The 18,970-nt window shown below is 43.1% G+C and overlaps 1 protein-coding gene across 1 annotated transcript; it reads left to right on the top strand.

The window, feature by feature from the left end:
• Positions 1–890: 890 nt before the first annotated feature.
• On the top strand, positions 891–4,174 carry GADD45A (growth arrest and DNA damage inducible alpha). Its single transcript, XM_006735421.2, has 4 exons — positions 891–1,135; positions 1,740–1,841; positions 2,086–2,323; positions 3,402–4,174. The coding sequence occupies exons 1-4, from the start codon at positions 1,092–1,094 to the stop codon at positions 3,513–3,515; spliced, it is 498 nt and encodes a 165-aa protein (XP_006735484.1). The 5' UTR covers positions 891–1,091; the 3' UTR covers positions 3,516–4,174.
• The last annotated feature ends 14,796 nt before the right edge of the window (positions 4,175–18,970 follow it).

The raw sequence follows: 18,970 nt of genomic DNA on the forward strand, positions 1-18,970 counted from the left end.
GAGTATTTTGAATTTAGACGTGTGTGGGTGTCAGACATTTGTCTCTTAGCTGGTGCAGTGCTGAAGGATCCTCCTTTGGGAAAAGCTCTCTGAGAAAGGTGAATTTGGGTTGCAAGGCTAGGATACACACATGTGGTAACCAGCTCCTCCTGAACATGGTTTTCCAGAGTTAATCTGGGCAGGTGGGAAGCCTTTCTGCTTTCTGTGGAAAAGATTCCAACTTGGTTCCGTGCCATCACCAAACACAAATGTGTTGATTTTTCTTTTTTGAGCTTCCAACCCTTGCAACCTTCCAAAAATAAATCAAACCAGCCATCAGGGCACCGAAATAATACTACTACTAATAAGCAGCTTTGCCTAGACTTACATAAACAACACTTCTGAGGTAAACTTTGCCCCAGAGGTCTGAAACACTCTTTTTATGTAACCTGCTTACTAATAATTACTAGATTTGGGTGCATTAGCCCTGGAAATAGATTTTAATAGCAACCCCTAAAAACAAAAGACATGAAACGACAATTTAAAAAAAAAATGTGCACCAACTAGAAAAACACTTGGCAGCCTGCTCCGGCCTCAAGTGGAAGACACCCCCTCTCCCCCGCCACTGCAAAGACCCCCCCACCCTCCTACCAGCCCCTCCAACAGGATGAGAGAGTCCGCTCCGGACCCCGCCCTCCCCGATCTCTGCACCGCTCCCGCCCCCGAAGCTCGCCTACCGCGTGGCTCCACCCCCTTCCGCTCCTCTCCCCACGGTTCCAGGGGCTGGAGTCAAATTGTCGGAGCAGGCTGATTTGCATAACCCAATGGCTGTGCGTATACAAATGAGGCGGGTGGTGGTTGGCTGGAGGTTAGCAGGATAACTCCGGCGAGCGGGGCCTTTGTCCTTCAGTGGCTGTGAGGCAGCTGCCGGTGGAGAGGCCGGGCTTGGGAGCGGGCGAGCGAGTGGGGCGGGAGGGACGGACGGACGGCGCTGCGGCGGCCGGCGCTGGAGGAGCCCGTGAGGGAGTGCAGAGGGCAGGCGCCCGAGCGCCCACAGTGGCAGGAGCAGCCCGCACGCCGCTCTCTCTCTGTGGGGGACCCGCAGTTGCAATATGACTTTGGAGGAATTCTCGGCTGGAGAGCAGAAGACCGAAAGGTAAGGCGGCCGGAGGCTATCCCCGAACTCTTCTCGCCCACTGCGCGCACCCCAGCGCGTCCAGGCTGTGCAAGGTTTGCCGGGGAGCGAGCGGTTAAAAGTTTGCAGGGGCACCTCCCGCCGGTCTCTTTTGGAGACCTTCCCGGAGGCGCCAGTGGACCGAAGGAGCGTGCCCCCAACCCGGCCGGGCCGCTCCGGCCTTGGCAAAGGGCAGAAGGGACCGTCCCTGCCCGTGCGGCTCCTGCGGCTGGCAGCCTGTGGCTGCGCCCAGCGCCAGGGACTGGCAGCGCCCTCGGGGGAGGGTGGCGGGTGGCCCTCTCGGGGCTTTTCGCAGGCCTCCCGGCCTCTGGGCGTGCGAGGGGTCACGGGGTATATGTGTGTGCGCGCGCGCGCGCGAGGGGTCACGGGTGCGTGTGTGTGTGTGTCACGGGTGTGTGTGTGTGTGTGTGTGTGTGACAGGGCCGGGGGAGGCTTGGGGTTTGCAGAAAGCCGAGCGGCGCGGTGGCGCACGAACTCGGGAGGGTGGCGGTGCCGGGTGAGGGGGCGGCGATGGCCCCGAGGGGACCTGGGCTGACGGGACCCCCTTGCTCTCGCTCGCGTGTAGGATGGATAAGGTGGGGGATGCCCTCGAGGAAGTGCTCAGCAAAGCCCTGAGTCAGCGCACCATCACCGTCGGGGTGTACGAGGCGGCCAAGCTGCTCAACGTGTAAGTGGGGCCCTCGCGAGTCCCCGGTGGCACCCCTTCCCGCCCCGGCCCGGAGGCGACCTCGCGGAGCGCCCCCTCGCACTGCCGCGCAGCTTCCTGCGGTTTCCCATCTGCCCCGCGGCCGCCGGCCCTGGAGGGGGAGCGAGCTGGCCGGGGCGCGACCCCGGAGCCCCGGCTGGTGTTGCGGGCGTCCACGCGGACGGGTGGTGCGTCTGCGCTCACCCGCCCCTCCCGCTGCCCTCAGCGACCCCGATAACGTGGTGCTGTGTCTGCTGGCGGCGGACGAGGACGACGACAGGGATGTGGCTCTGCAGATCCACTTCACCCTGATCCAGGCGTTCTGCTGCGAGAACGACATCAACATCCTGCGCGTCAGCAACCCGGGCCGACTGGCCGAGCTCCTGCTCCTGGAGACCGACGCCAGCCCAGCAGCGAGCGAGGGCGCCGAGCAGCCCCCGGACCTGCACTGCGTCCTGGTGACGGTAAGCGAGGGCGGGCTGCGGGGCCGGCCGGAGTTTGAGTCCTGGAGGGAAGTGAGCGACGGTTGAGAGTCGCCTGACTGCAGATCTGGAATGAGGGGGAGGGCAAGAGCGTGGCTGCCTTTGCCCCATTAGAGCGTGTGGCTGGACTTTCAGCCGAGATGTGCTGGTTTCATCATCAGGATTTTCTCTGGTACAGAACGTGTCTAAGCACGTTGGAGGCTGCCAGCAGCGGAAGAGATCCTTGTGAGTCAGCACTGTCAGCCCAGCGACTCCCTACCTACATCTGCACTACCTCCCGTGACTAATTCCTTTAGTAGGGCAGATTAGATAAAGCCAAATAAATTCCTGGCTCACCCTCATTAAGGAGTCAGCTTCATTCTCCACCACTCAAAGTTAAAAATAGAAATGGTGTAGGAGACAGACCTTATTAATTCCCTAGAAATACATTAAGAGGATGGAGTGGGAATTTTTTCTTTGCAATCGTGCCTTTTTTTAATGGACACTTTTTCCCTGATTAAAACCTTTGGTAGGTAGATAACTTGTGTTTCTAGAGGTAAATATGATAGCTTTGTCTTTTACATTTTACTACTCTTTGGCTGGTCTAGTTAAGTGGCAGCCCCAATCATTTTGCTACTCCTGAAAATTACTACTCTGTCTTCTGGGAGGATATCAGGTGGCAATTCTCGTTAACTGTTACGCAGCTCTCATTTCATAGTACACAGAGTATGGAAATATTTCTCAGAGCTGTTTCACTCAGGTCTCTCCCACAGAACAAGCCTGGTGAATGATACTCTCCTGCAAAACTAAATAAGTATCATGCAAACATATGTATATGGTTCAGAGGGTTGCATGTGTTCGTACTTTGCAGAGTATGGTTTAGTGGAGAATCACCCTTAATGATTTTGCAGGAAACCAACTACCAAAAGAAAGTTTATTTTTTATGGTTGTAACTGGTCTCTATGTCACACAGCTAAAGTATAGAATGTTCAAGTTGTCTTTCCCTCGACATGAGTGTCATTATTAACAGATGCTGATTTTTTTTTAAATAGTAAATTCATTTTTATCAATTTGTTTCCAGAATCCACATTCATCGCAGTGGAAGGATCCTGCCTTAAGTCAACTTATTTGTTTTTGCCGGGAAAGTCGCTACATGGATCAGTGGGTTCCAGTGATTAATCTCCCTGAACGGTGATGGCATCTGAATGAAAATAACTGAACCAAATTGCACTGAAGTTTTGAAATACCTTTGTAGTTACTCAAGCAGTTACTCCCTACACTGATGCAAGGATTACAGAAACTGATGTCAAGGGGCTGAGTGAGTTCAACTACATGTTCCTGGGGCCGGAGCTAGATGACTTTGCAGATGGAAAGAGGTGAAAATGAAGAAGGAAGCTGTGTTGAAACAAATACAAGTCAAAAGGAACAAAAAATAACAAAGAACCACGCAGGAAGGAAAACAAACTATGTATTAATTTAGGATGGTTGAGTTACATTTAAATAAACCAAATGTGCTTTGTTAAAGTTCAAATGTGCTGCAGTAGTTTGGGTATTTTTGGTTTATATGCCCTCAAGTAAAAGAAAAGCAGAAAGGGTTAATCATATTTTAAAACCATATTTTATTGTATTTTGATGAGATGTTAAATTCTCAAAGTTTTATTATAAATTGTACTAAGTTATTTTATGACATGAAAATTTATTTATGCTATAAATTTTTTGAAACACAATACCTACAATAAACTGGTATGGAATAATTGCATTATTTCTTAATGTGTGCTTTTGTTTCTTTTAACTTGGAATGTATTTTAAACAAGTTTTTTTATATGGAAAAATTAAAACCCTTCTGAAATCATGTATCTATAGTATAAGTGTCTGTCTGTATAGATATAGATCTGTGTGTTATGTACGTATGTATATTTTTTCCGCTTTTACACATTTGGGCTGGACATGGCATAATTTTATTTCTTAGTCTTTATTTAACAGACATTTTACTGGCACCCGACTCTACACTATCTCCAAAGTCCAAAAACCAAAGGTGATTGAAGAGAAGTTGGGGTTGCAGTTAGGGGAAAGACATGTTCAAGATTACACTTGCAAAACTGGAATAATTACCATTCAGTGACATTAATGTTATAGTAAGAATATATGCAAAATGCTAAGGAAGCAGAGAGAAGGTGACCAAGGTAACCTGCAAGAGCGGAGACGTTTTTACGGTGGAGAGGTCATTTTATGTGGGTCCTAAAAATCGAGTTTCATTTCCCCAGTTAGAGAGGAAAAGAATGTTGCTGGCAGAGGCCCTGGTTTGTGCAGAGGTGTGGTTCCCTGAAAGACCAAACCCGGTTCAGGGAACAAAGATTCCGTGTGCCTCTGGTGTGGAAGAGAAGGTGGAAAAAGGGGGTGGGGATTAGGCCCAGACTCTGAAGGGCATTCGGTGTCACCCTCAGGCATTTGGGCTTCCTTCTGTAAACTCTGGGGATTCTGCAAAGGCCTTCACACGGGGAGTGACGTGATCAGTGTTCTGGGAAGATAACACTGGGGACTGTGAAAGAGAAGTTATTGGGATAAGAGGCTGGAGGTAACGCCAATCAGGAAGTGACTGGACCAGTCCAAGGCTGTGCAGTTTGCAGAACCATGTTTAAGGAACAAACAGGGAAGTGGCCTGGCAAAGAATTCCAGTGCCCCTATTCTCTCTAGAGCTGTATGTTTTCCAGCTGAACGTTTCTGCTCTGGTTTCGAGGGGTCTGATTAGATTCGATGAGAGAGATGGAAGAAAAGAGCAAAAATGAAAGGCTTCAGCAGAACAATCACCTCTTAGTTGGAACAGTCACTTGATAATTAACTGCAACAATCTTCTCTAGGTATAGCCAAAGAAAGCAAAAATGCTTCCTGGGGAGAAGACTGACATAGTTTTAGTCCACAGGATTTTTTTTTTTTTTTTTTTTTTTGCCTATTTGGCAAATGGCACCCCCCACGGCTCCCCTGCCATCTGTCTCCCATCCTTGTCATGACTACATGTAATTAGGAAAAAGAAGTCAGGAGAGAAAACCAAACCAACTAATAGGAACACAAAGCTCCAAGTTTCTGCATCTTATGAATAACACAGGCCCATGAAGCCCTTCACTTCGCAATTAAGTTTGTTTTTCCACATCTGCTAGAAATGTGGGTTGTTAGGCCTTGTTTAAGCTCATTGTATTTTATGCAAGCTAGTGCCGGATCCAAAACGTAACTGGTACTTAATCTTTGTTTTACCAAAAGATGGAGAGCAGTGAGTTTTGAATAGAGTGTTCTTACCTTCCTACTAAGGATTTTTAATCCTCTTCCACATTTGCTTGATTAAAAACCCTTGCAAAGCTGAGTGAATTAAACCAGGAAGGCAGAGAAGCAGCAGTGTTGCTTGGTATGTTAGTGTTAGTCCCTCTGCATCTCGTTCTCCTCATCTATAAAATGGAGGTAAAATGACCCAGAATTGTTCCCTCTTCTACAAAACTATAAAACTAAAGCTAAGAGCTAATGTCGGGTTCATAATTGTAGCCCAGGATTTAGCGCACTTCTCAGCAAGCAGTAGGTATTGAATTAATATTTGTTGGCTCAATGAATGATTTAGAAATAATGAATGCAAATGACCTGGCTATGATAGGTGCTCAATACAGCCTATTACTAAAATGCAGGCGGTAGCAATCGGGAAACTAAAAACCGTCGGACAGATTTCTCTGATGCCTTAAAACACAGTATAACTATATTTTGAGAAAGGAGTTTCAAATCTCTATTCTAAATTCATAGTGCTTAGAGATATGAAGTGGTAGTGTCCATTCTTCAGACTACTTTGTTTCAGGAAGATCCTAATAATTAATGCAAAACTGTTGTTTAGGGTTTTGTTTTAACTGTTGCTATTCTTTCCTGACTGAACATCACACAAAGTTAACATGGCATTGAAAAACCCAATCGTGAAACAGTTGAGTTAATTGTAAACAAGTGTGCAATTACCTGGGCAACTTCTACCTCTAATTGATGTTAATATTCTTCAGTCATTGCCTTAAATGCTATTAAGCCTACTTATTGCAAGTAGGTGGAAATGTTACAACAGGAACAAAAGTCCCTTCATCTACCTAAGGTGTGTTGTATGTGGAAAATACCTATTTTTACACTGGCAACTTCACCTCAGTGTTGTAAATACCATTTCCTCCTCCTTTTACAATTAACCAAGGCCTTAGTAAGTTAAACTTCTATAAAAAAGGACTCATGAAGGTAACTAATCTCCTGTGATACATACATTATTTCCCAATTAAATAAAAAGGGTTATTTCTAAGAAAGAGCATTTGTATACTGTCAACTGGAAGCATTTCCTAAGCATCTTTTGAGATGTTTTCCTGTAACCCTTGTGAAATCCTGGTTTCCTCAATTTTCAACTAAGTTAAATTTTATTCTTTACCATGTGGTAAAAGGCTGCAAGCAGTGAGATGTGTCTCTTTCAAATGAACAAAACTCCCAATGGCATGGTTTAACACGGGGCCAGCGTCCCTCAAATTGAAGCTTTTTTTCTTTCTTTTTAACAATCCTTAGAAAAACATAAGAAACTCTGTGAAAAGGTCATATTCATGAAGACCACCAAGAAATACTTAGTGAGTGCTTACTATGGGCAAGGAACTATGCTGGTTATATTGAAGTCTGCAAAAAAATCAGGCACCTACTCTGGCCTCAAGGAGCCCCAAGCAATGAGACATGGACATCGGTAGATATAATCCAAAGCAAAAAATACCCAGTAACAAAAGAAAGGCCCAGAGAACTGCTAATGGGAGTTCAGACAGTAGAAATCTCTGGAGGGCATATGGGGATGGCATGCAGAGAAAGGTAGCTCTTTGATCAGAAGCAAGCATTGTATTTTGCAAGCCGCAGAAATTACTTGATTGACTATTGAATATAATTCTGCTAGGCGCTGTGGAGATTACATAGATGTAGCCAATGGGAGTGTTTGTCCTTAAGTTTATAATCAAATAAGAAAATCAAGATCAGCACATTTTTTCCTTTAACACTATTTATTGAAAGGATGTCCCTGGCACTGTGTTAAGTCCTGGGGCTACAAACATGAAAAAAGCAAGGCCTCTGCCTTTAGCAGAAATGCCTGACATCTGCAATATGGGGTCATAAGTGGGGATGTGTTATATTCAAGGCATAAGTGTTCCTGGGGGCAGGGAAGCTTTGCCAGATCAGTGAAACCTGAAGGATAAAGAGCCCTGCCAGGGGACAGTGAAGAACATTTGTCCCAGAAAGGGGGGACTGCAGTTCTGAAGGTGTGAATTCAAGGCATGTTCAGGGCTAGCTTCTGGGGGGCAGCCATAACACATACAGGGTCTACTACGTGCTGAGCACTGTTCTAAGCTCTTTACAGTAACAGTAGGATTCACAACAACTCTGTGGAAATAGGTACTATTGCTGCCATTTGGAAGATGAAGAGTCAGATACACAGAGGGAGAACTTTGCCTAGAGTCATACTGTTAGTAAGTAGCAACTCCAGGATGCAAACTGAGGCAATCTGGCTCTAGAATCTATGTGTTCCAATGATAGGTGATGAAGTGGGAAGGGTGGTAGGAGCGAGACCACGAAGGGCCCTACAAGTCAGCCTTTTTTTATTAGGTGATAGAAAATCATTTAGGGGCTCCTGGCCAGCTCAGTTGGTAGAGCATGTGACTCTTGATCTTGGGGTCCTGAGTTTGCATGCCATATTGGGCATAGAGAATACTTAATAAAAAACTTTTTTTAAGCCATTTAAAAATAACCTTTAACACTGAGGGAAGAGACAGGGTGCTATCACTAGTGAGAGATGCAAGGAAAAGATGCTATGGCTCACAAAGTCCTAATGCAAAAATTGGTAGCTAAGAGAAATTTGGCTTGCAAACGCTTAAAGAAACTTTTTAAATCAGTTGTCAATATTTAAACATGGAGACATTTTTAAGAAAAATTCTGATTTCTATTGCTATACATGGCAACAATTGGCTGGAGCTGAGAGGAGGCTCCTCCCTTTTAGACAAGGATTTCCTGTTTGCCACAGACCTCACCCCTCCCGATTGCCAACTCAAGCCTGCTGGACTCACTTAGGCTTCCCGTCGTAATCCTTTTAAGCATGTGGGGTTCACTCTTCACCCCAACAATTCACATCTCTCAGTCTGGGGCTCAGAATTTTCCTGTATAAGGTGAGGTGTTTGCACTATCAGAATTTCTCAATGGTTCTGATAATAATAAAGACCTACGGTTGTTTGTTAAAAACACAGCTTCAAGACCCTTCCCAGGAGCTTCAGATTAAGTGGGGCTGAGATAAGGCTCAGAATTTATTTTTTAACAAGCACTTCAGGTAATTCTTATTATCAGAGAAGTTTGAGAAGCACTCTTGGCGTTCTTCCAGGTGAATTTCAGCAGAACCATTCTACAAATCTAGGGGAGGGGGGAGAGGGAGGGAGAAGCTCTCGTTTGATCAGTTTCCAGCCTCCCTGATACCAGCCCCCTAGGAGCTGAGAAATGCACATTTCTCTGCAAAGGCTGAAAAGATTTTCAGGGAAGAAATATAACCAGAAATACTTGCTACCTGTGGGCAGAGTTAGAATTTACCAGTTTACTACGGTGTTTATTGCACAAGTCACAACAACTCCAAGAGGCGAAAGAGTCCACACACAGAATGGCTCTTAGCACTGCCTTGAACTGGCCGACCAGCAGACCTGTTTGTTAGATGCTAGACACACGCTGGGCACTTTGGACAAGACAAGGAAGAACCCGATCAGCATGATCAAAACAACCAGAGCACTGCTCAGTGTCAGGCACAAGGTTGGGGTTTGGGAAGTGAATAGAGTTCATATTTTTCTTCTATCAATTAACACTTTCTGGCTTAGAACATGCTTTCACATTTGTCAATTTGATTCCTTGCTAACGCAACTGAGGCTTAGAGAGGTCCAGAGAGACCTCCAGAGTCACAGGGTAAGAAAGAAAAATAATCAGAGGTTTACTGTGAATTCAGTCCTCTGTATCCTGGAGCTGTCTCTCAAAGAGGCCGACCAGCGGAGGTTAGCCTGGGGGAGGATGAAACTAATTGGATCTAATCTTTTACTTATCCAATAAGTGGGACAGAGCCTCAGGGAAACAAAAGGAGACAGAAACCAGGAGAGAATTCTAAGAATTGTTCTCTTTCATCTTGGAACTTCATCATGGAAAAAGTGATTTGTGTGTCCCTAAGGTGCTTTTAGGCTAACACATTTTCTACAATTAAGTGTCTGAGAAGGAACTTATTATGCACAGAAGCAGCAAACTTTCTTAGTATCACCACTTAACACCCGATTATATCACCCTATTGCAATTGAATTACAATCATCAAAATAATCATTTCACAAGAAATGGCTCACCTGGAGAAGAGCCTTCTGATTCACGTTGCTTCTTGGTGTAACTGTGAAGGACTGAGCTAGCAAAAATAAAGACCAAGAATGTCTGTTAAGATCATGGGCTTTTATAGCCAGAAAGATCTGGGCTTGGATCCTTGATCCTAGCTAGAACTTGGGAAAGTGTAACTTCTCTAAGACTCAATTATTGCTCCTATGAAATAGGGAAATAAACAAGTCTTATTTCATTGGTGTGTCGTGAGGATTAAAGGAATTGTGTGTAGAAAACACTTAGGTCAGTTCCTGGAAGTACTCGATATATGTAACCTAATGATAATGGTATCTCCCATGAGTAATTTTCTATGTACGCATGATATGTATGTATTCTATGTAATCATTCTGTATTTGCAAATTAGAGGGTAATCCAAAGAAAAAAGAAAACCCCCCAGTAAACCACATAGCCCAGTGGAAGGGAATATGGAAAGACACCATCCAATTAGATTATGTTTGACTAAATTAGTTTCTCCTCCATTTCTACTAACTTAATTTGGTTCTTCATTGCTCATTTGAATTATCAGAACATTTTCTGTTCAAAATCAAAGATTGAACACCTACTGGGTGCCAAGCAGTGGGCTAGAACTTGCTATCTAAACATAATTATGATGCAGTTTGTACCTGCAGTCGAGTATAGGAAGCTGACACGTTTTCAAGTCGTTGTGGTGTCTGGGCAAGTTTGGGCATGCCGTGTGTGTGTGTGTGTGTGTGTGTGTGTGTGTGTGGAGAGTACTGGTGGTGGGCATGCCCTGTGTGTGTGTGTGTGTGTGTGTGTGTGTGTGTGTGTGTGTGTGTGTGTGTAGGGTACTGGTGATGGTGAGGAAGCCTTCCAGGAAAGAGAGATGGTTGACCTGAGTCTCGAAGCATGATTGGGAGTTAGTCGGGGGAGAAAGGTATGGCACATGAGGGACTCTTCAGTCTGTGGTATTTACTAGAGGATTAAGTGTTAAGGAAGAGAGTGGAGAAAGGTAGGCTGAGAAGGTAGACAGAGACCAGGTCATAGTCTTGTATGCCTTCCTAAAGAGCATGGACTTTGTCCTGCAAGCATGGAGATGACTCTGGGGGTTTTATGTAGAAAAGTAAAATGGTTAAATTGGAGTGTTCTACAACTCACTCTTCTCAGATGGGTTCAGTTGGTCAGGCCACAGCATGCTGGATGGGATTTGAAGGCAGTGTCACATAAGGGGACAGCTGTTCATTTTTGTCATCTGTCTAGCTTCCCCCCCAACCCCCGCCTTCCTTCTGTGAATCTTCTTTCTTATTAGCGCTCCCCACCTCAGCCTCCAGGCTAGATTTGTAATACAGGCCTAGCCAATTCTCCTGGCTATGGTGATTGGTTTGGGGATAGACACGTGACTTCAGCTGGGCCAATCAGAGAATGTCCTGAGACATTTCCGCTAGAGTAAACACTCTCTTTCTGGTGTTGGCAAGCTGATAGATGTGTCTATGATTGCTAGCAGCAGGCTTGCCTCATAAAGAATAAGGCTATTCAAGAGGAAAGGTCAGAGATGAAACCTAAAAGCAGAGCTCCTGGATCCAGCTGTACCTGAAGAGAAGCCCATGGATTTTCAGTAATGTGCCTTCACAAGTTTCATTTGTGACTAAGAGTAATATGAGCAACAGAGACTGAGTGATTTCTAGAATGTGAGATTTTTGGGGCCCAAACTAGGATAGTCCCAAGTAAGCTGAGACAGTTCGTTACCTTAATGCCAGACGCAGCTACATAGGCTGGAGTCTAGATGGAAGGCTTTTGCAGTAATTCAGCCAAGGGATGATATGGGCCCGAATTCATAGTTGATGAGGAAAATCAGGGATGGATTTGAGAAGTATTTGGGAAATGAAATGCACAAGAATGGATAATCAAATGTAAGGAATGAGGTGGGATTCTTGAATGCCTCTCAGGTTTCCAGCCATGGCAAGTTAGTGATGATAGGGCTACCAATTAAATTTTAGGCAGGGAGATGGGTTTCAACACATTATGTTCCAAGTCCTTGTGTGCTATCTGTTGGAATGTCCAATAGGCTAGGTAAGTCTGATGCTTGGACAAAAGATGAGCCAGATGTATCGATTTGGGGATCTTTAGCATATAATAGCAGTCACAATGGATGGACTCCCCAGGAAGAATGGGTAAAGCGGGAAAAGCAGCAGTGGGCTAAGGATCGAAACTTGGGACTGAGGGTGGGATTTTAGGGGGCAGACATATGAAGAGGAGACTGAGGAGGGAAAAAGAGTCTGATGTCACAGAAGCCAGTGGTGCAGAATGGTGAGTTTATGAAAAAGAATGATTCGAACAGGGGTCCTTGAAGCAGAAACTGAAATGCTCCATTGAGTTTGGAAATTGGGAGTTTACTGGCCATTTTAGTGGGTGAAATCAGTTCCATTACAGTGGTAGGAGTAAAAGCAAGACTGTAGCCAATGAGAAGATGGGGGTGGGGCAGAGAAGACAAGGAAGGCCCTAAACGTCACCCTTTGGAAATTTTTAATAAAGGAGAGAAGAGGGTAAGGGATTTAGGGAATAGCTGGAGGATTTGGACTTGAAGCAGAGGTGACTTCTCATTTGATGGAAGATGTCTGAATAGGTGTGATGGAGACATTTGAGTGTGGGAAGGTAGGAAATTTAAGAATTCAGGCCAAATGGCCCTAACATTTTGTTTGCTTGATGGAGCAGGCAGAATTGTTTGCCTGATGGGAAGGAGATAAATGGGGGGGGCAGCGTTGAGGAGGATGATAATGGTTCAGAATGAAGGAGGAGTTGGACAGGTCGAATGAAAAAATTGTGAGACACTTCTGGGGACTCAGCAGAGATTAGAAACACTACTTCCAGTTTCTCTCTACTAGTTTATTTTTCTTGTTCATTCTAATTATCTTTATGAAAACAAAGGTTATGGCAAGACCCTGCTTAAAAACCTCTACCAACTCGCTCCCCTTGCCTATAAAATCAGTACAAACTCTTTGACTTGACCCAGACTTCCTTCCCTGCCTCATCAACATTCTTCTCCCCATACTCCTGCCACAAAGATCTGTGTTGTTCTGATATCCCAGACTCCTTTAGAAACGAGTACATTTGCATTCACTATTTTCTCTGCTGAGAATATCCTTTTCTTGTTCTTTACTGACAAACTCCTACTCAGCCTTCAAGACCCAACTGATCTATTGCCTCCTCTGTGAGAACGTTTTTTAATTAGAGCCAACTTCCTGATCTTTTTTTAAAATTGAATTTTATTCCAGTACAGTTAACATGCAGTGTTATATTAGTTTCAGTTATACAATATACTGATTCAATAATTCCATACATCACCTGGTGTTTATCACAAGTGCATTCCTAATCCCCATCACCTATTTCACCCATCCCCCCACCCACCTCCCCTCTGGTAACCGTCAGTTTGCTCTCTAGAGTTAAGTCTGTTTCTCGGTTTGGCTCTTTCTCTTTTTTTTCCCCCCTCTTTGTTCATTTGTTTTGTTACTTAAATTCCACCTTTGAGTGAAATCATATGGTATTTGTCATTTGGCTTACTTTGCTTGGCGTAATACCCTCTAGATCCATCCATGTTGTAGCAAATGGCAAGATTTCTTTTTTTTTTTTTTTTTGAGAGGGAGAGGGTGGGGAGAGGAAGAGAGAAAGAGAATCTTAAGCAAAGCATGGAGCCCAGTGAGGGGCTCGATCTCACAACCCTGAGGTTATGACCTGAGCTGAAATGAAGAGTCAGACACTTAACCACCTGGGCCACCCAGGTGCCACAGGATTTAATTCTTTTTTATGGCTGAATAATATTCCATTGTATATCTATGCCACTTTTTCTTTATCCATTCATCTATTGATGGACACTTGGGCTACTTCCAGAATTTGGCTATCGTAAATAATGCTGCTATAAATATAGGGGTGCATGTATCCCTCTGAATTAGTGTTTTTGTGTGTTTTGGGTAAATACCCAGTAGCATTATTACTGGATCATAGAGTAGTTCTATTTTTAAATTTTTAAGGAAACTCCATACTGTTTTCCACAGTGACTGCACCAGTTTGCAATCCCACCAGCAGTGTACTAGGGTTCCTTTTTTCTCCACATCTTTGCCAGCACTTGTTGTTTCTTGTGTTTTTGATTTTAGCCATTCTGCTGGGTGTGACATGATATCTCATTGTAGTTTTGATTTGTGTTTCCCTGATGGTAAGTGATGTTGAGCATCTTTTCATGTGTCTGTTGGCCATCTGGATGTCTTTTTTGGAGAAAAGTCTGTTCATTTCTGCTGCCCATTTTTAAATTAGATTTTTTGGTTTTTGGGTGTTGATTTATGTAAGTTCTTTATATGTTTTGGATACTAACCCTTTATCTGACAAGTCATTTTCAAGTATCTTCTCCCATTCAGCAGGTTGCCCTTTAGTTTTGTTGATTGTTTCCCTTGCTGTGCAAGGGAAAACTTTAGTTTTTGTTGTAGTCCCAATGGTTTATTTTTGCTTTTATTTCCCTTGCCTCAGGAGACATATCCATAAAAATGTTGCTACAGCCAATGTCAGAGAAGTTACTGCCTGTGCTCTCTTGTAGGATTTTTATGGTTTCAGGTCTCATATTTAGGTCTTTAGTCCATTTTGAATTTATTTTTGTGTATGGTGTAAGAAAGTCCAGTTTCATTCTTTTGCATGTATCTGGCCAGTTTCCCCAACACCATTTGTTGAAGAAACTTGTCTTTTTCCCATTGCATATTCTTTCCTGCTTCATCAGGGGCAGGAGAGTTAATTGACCATATAACTGTGGGTTTATTTCTGGGTTTTCTATTCTCTTCTATTGATCTATGTGTCTGTTTTTGTGCCAGCACCATACTGATTTGATTACTACAGCTTTGTAATACAACTTGAAATTTGGAATTGTGATGCCTCTAGCTTTGCTTTGTTTTTTCAAAATTGCTTTGGCTATTCAGGGTCTTGTGTAGTTCCATATAAATTTTAGGATTGTTCTAGCTCTGTGAAAAATGCTGTTGGTATTTTGATAGGGATTGCATTAAATGTATATATTGCTTTGGGTAGTATAGACATTTTAACAGTATTTGTTCTTCCAATCCATGAGCATGGAATGTCTTTCCATTTTTGTCATCTTCAATTGCTTTCATCAGTGTTTTATACTTTTCAGAGTACAGGTCTTTCACCTCTTTGGTTAAGTTTATCCCTAGGTATTTTATTGTTTTTGGTGCAGTTGTAATGGGATTATTTTCTTAATTTATTTCTTCTGCATTATTAGTGTGTAGAAATGCCACAAATTTCTGCACATTGATTTTGTATTTAGCAATTTTACTGAATTCCTTTATCAGTTCTAGTAGTTTTTTGATGGAGTCTTTAGGGTTTTCCTTTTTTTAAATTTTTAAAAAAGATTTTATTTATTTGAGAGAGAGAGAGAGCACAAGCAGGGGAGAGGGAGAAGTAGACACCCCACTGGGCAGGGAGCTTGACTTGGGGCTTGATCCCAGGACCCTGGGATCATGACCCGAGCTGAAGGCAGATGCTCAACTGACTGAGCCACCCAGGCGCCCCTAGGGTTTTCTATATATAGCATCATGTCATCTGCAAATAAGGAAAGTTTTACTTCTTCCTTACTGATTTGGATACCTTTTATTTCTTTTTGCTGTCTGATTGCTGTGGTTAGGTACTATGCTGAATAAAAGTGGTCAAATTGGACATCTTTGTCTTGTTCCTGATCTTAGGGGGAGCACTCTCAGATTTTCCCCATTGAGTATGATGTTTGCTGTGGTTTTTTTCATATATGGCCTTTATTATGTTGAGGTATATTTCCTCTAAACCCACTTTGTTGAGGGCTTTGATCATGAACGGATGTTTACTTTGTCAAATGCTTTTTTTGCATCTATTGAAATGATCATATGGTTTTTATCCTTTCTCTTATTGATGTGATATGACATTGATTGATTTGCAAATATTGAACCACCCTTGCAACCTAGGAATAAATCCCATTTGATCATAGTGAATGATATTTTTTAATGTATTGTTGGATTTAGTTTGCTGGTATTCTTGTTAAGGATCTTTGCCTCTATGTTCACCAGAGATAGTGGCCTGTAGTTCTCTTTATTTGTGGTGTCTTTGTCTGGTTTTAGGACAATTGGCCTCATAGGATGAATTTGGAGGTTTTCCTTCTATTTTTTGGAACAGTTTGGGAAGAATAGGTATTAACTCATTTTTAAATATTTGGTAGAATTCACCTGTGAACCATGTGGTCCTGGACTTGTTTGTGGGTAGTTTTTTGATTACTAATTTAATCTCCTTGCTGACAACTGGTCTATTGAAGTTTTTTGTATATTTTTGCTTCCATTGTTGGGAGGTTATGTTTCTAAGAATTTATCCATTTCTTCTAGGTTGTCTAATTTGTTGACATATAGTTTTTCATAATATTCTCTTAACAATTGTTTGTATTTCTGTGGTGTTGGTTGTTGTTTTTCCTCTTTCACTTGTGATTTTTTTTTTTTTTAGTCCTTTATCTTTCTTATGAATCTGGCTGGGTTTATTCATTTTGTTAATTTTTTCAAAGAAGTAGCTCCTGGTTTCATTGATCTGTTTTTTGTTTTTGTTTCTTTTTTTTTTTTAAAGATTTTATTTATTTATTTGAGAGAGAGAATGAGATAGAGTGAGCATGAGAGGGGGGAGGGTCAGAGGGAGAAGCAGACTCCCCGCTGAGCAGGGAGCCCGATGCGGGACTCGATCCCAGGACTCCAGGATCATGACCTGAGCCGAAGGCAGTCGCTTAACCAACTGAGCCACCCAGGCGCCCTGTTTTTGTTTCTATATCATTTATTTCTGCTCTAAATTTTATTTCCTTCCTTCTACTGGTTTTGGGTTTTGTTTTTCTTTTTCTAGTTCCTAAGGTTAAGGTGTTTTGAGATTTTTCTTGCTTCTTGAAGTAGGCCTGCATTGCTATAAAGTTCCCTCTTAGAATCACTTTTGCTGTATCACAAGGTTTTTAGACCATTGTTTTCATTTTCATTTGTTTCCATGTACTTTTTGATCTCTTCTTTTATTTCTTGGTTGACTTATTTATTGTTTAGTAGGATGTTATTTAATTTCCATGTATTTGTGGTCTTTCCAGATTTTTTCTTGTGGTTGATTTCTAGTCTCATAGCATTGTGGTCAGAAAAGATGCACGGTATGGCTTTGATCTTTTTGAATTTGCTGAGGCTTGTTTTGTGGCCTAATATGTGATCTATGCTGGAGAATGTTCCATTTACACTTGAAAAGAGTCTGTATTCTGCTGTTTTATGGTGGAATGTTCTGAATATATCTGTTAAATCCATCTGGTCCAGTGTGTCCCTCAAAGCCACTGTTTTCTTGTTGATTTTCTGTTTGGGTGATCTGTCCATTGATGTGAGTGGGGTGTTAAAGTCCTTTATTGTTGTTGTTCTATTATTGAGTAGTTCCTTTATGTTTGTTATGAGCTGCTTTATGTAGTGGGGTGCTCCCATGTTGGGTACATAAATATTTACAAATGTTATCTTTTTTTTTTTTAAGATTTATTTATTTTAGAGAGAGAGTGTGAGCAGTTGGGGGGCAGAAGGAGAAGGAGAGAATCCCAAGCAGACTCCCTGCTGAGCACGGAGCCTAACATGGGGCTTAATCTTACAACCCTGAGAACATGACGTGAGCTAAAATCAAGAGTTGGACATTCAACCAACTGAGCCACCCAAGTGCCCCAATTGTTATATCTTCTTGTTGGTTTGTCCCCTTTATGATTTTATAGTGTCCTTCTTTGTCTCTTTTTACAGACTTTGTTTAAAAGTGTATTTTGTCCAATATAAGTATTGCTACTCCAGCTTCCTTTTGACCTCCATTTGCATGATAAGTATTTCTCCACCCCTTACTTCCAATCTGTAGGTGTCTTTAGATATGAAATGAGTCTCTATTAGGCAGCATATAGATGGGTATTGTTTTTCTATCCATTCCATCATCCTGTGTCTTTTGATTGGAGCATTTAGTCCATTTACATTCAAAGTAATTGCTGATAGATATGTATTTATTGCCATTTTGTTACTTATTTTGTGGTTTTGTAGTTTTTCTCTGATCCTCTCTTCTCATTCTCTTCTTCGTGGTTTGCTGGTTTTCTTTAGTGATATATTTGGATTCTTTATTCTTTGTTTTGTTTTGTTTTGTTTTTTTTGCATATGTTACTCCTCTCTGATTTGTGGTTACCATTCGCTTTATATATAACATCTTCTGCATGTAGCAGTCTATACTAAGCTGATGGTCGCTTAATTTTGAACTCATTCTGCACTTCTCTTCCCTCCATGTTCCAGATATTTGGTATCCTATTTTACATCCTTCTATTTTGTGCTTCTCTTGATAGATTTTTACAGATATACTTATTTATTTTTGCTTTTATGCTTCCTATCTTTCTTACTCTTACTTGTGGTTTTTGTTTTTCACCCAGAGTCCCCTTAACATTTATGTAGGGCTGGTTTAGTGGTCATAAATTCTTAACTTTTGTTTTTCTGGGAAACTCTATTTTTCCTTTGAATCTGAATGATAACCTTGCTGGATAGACTATTTTTTAAAAATATTTTATTTATTTGAGAAGGAGGGAGGAAAAGGGAGAGGGAGAGGGAGGAAAAGGGAGAGTAAGAGGGAGGGAGAGGGAGGAAGAGGGAGGAAGAGAGGTAGAGGGAGGAGGAGAGGTAGAGGGAGGAGGAGAGGTAGAGGGAAAGGGAGGGAGAGGGAGGAAGAGAGGGAGAGGGAGGGAGAGGGAGGAAGAGGTAGAGGGAGAGGGAGGAAGAGGTAGAGGGAGAGGGAGGGGAAGGGAAGGGAGGGAGGGGGAGGGGAAGGGAGGGAGGGAGGGGAGCGGGAGGAAGGGAGGAAGAGAGGAAGGGAGGGAGGGAGGAAGGGAGGAAGGAAGAGAGGGAAGAAGGGGAGTGGAAGGGAAGGAGCGGAGGGAGGGAGGGAGGGGAAAGGGGAGGGGCAGGGGGAGGGAGCAAGAGGGAGAATATGCAGGGGCAGGGGGCAGAGGGAGAGGGAGAAGCAGGCTCCCTGCTGAGTAGGGAGCCCCACATGCAGCTTGATCCCAGGACCCAGAGATCATGACCTGAGCTGAAGGCAGACACCTAACTGGCTGAGCCTCCCAGGTGCCCCTGGATAGACTATTCTTGCCTGAAGATTTTTCCTTTTCTGCACTTTGAATATATTGAGCCACTGCCTCCTGCCCTACAAAGTTTCTGCTGAAAAATCAGCTGATAGCCTTATGGGGTTTCCTTTGTACGT

The sequence above is a fragment of the Leptonychotes weddellii genome, chromosome 4 (genome assembly GCF_054177405.1).
Source record: "Leptonychotes weddellii isolate Sample4059 chromosome 4, ASM5417740v2, whole genome shotgun sequence".
Classification (NCBI taxonomy): Eukaryota; Metazoa; Chordata; class Mammalia; order Carnivora; family Phocidae; genus Leptonychotes; species Leptonychotes weddellii.

Coding starts and splice junctions, on each gene's coding strand:
- GADD45A (XM_006735421.2), top strand. CDS start 1,092: ATGACTTTGGAGGAATTCTCGGCTGGAGAGCAGAAGACCGAAAG. Junction 1,136..1,739: donor GGAGAGCAGAAGACCGAAAG/GTAAGGCGGCCG, acceptor GCTCGCGTGTAG/GATGGATAAGGTGGGGGATG. Junction 1,842..2,085: donor GCGGCCAAGCTGCTCAACGT/GTAAGTGGGGCC, acceptor CGCTGCCCTCAG/CGACCCCGATAACGTGGTGC.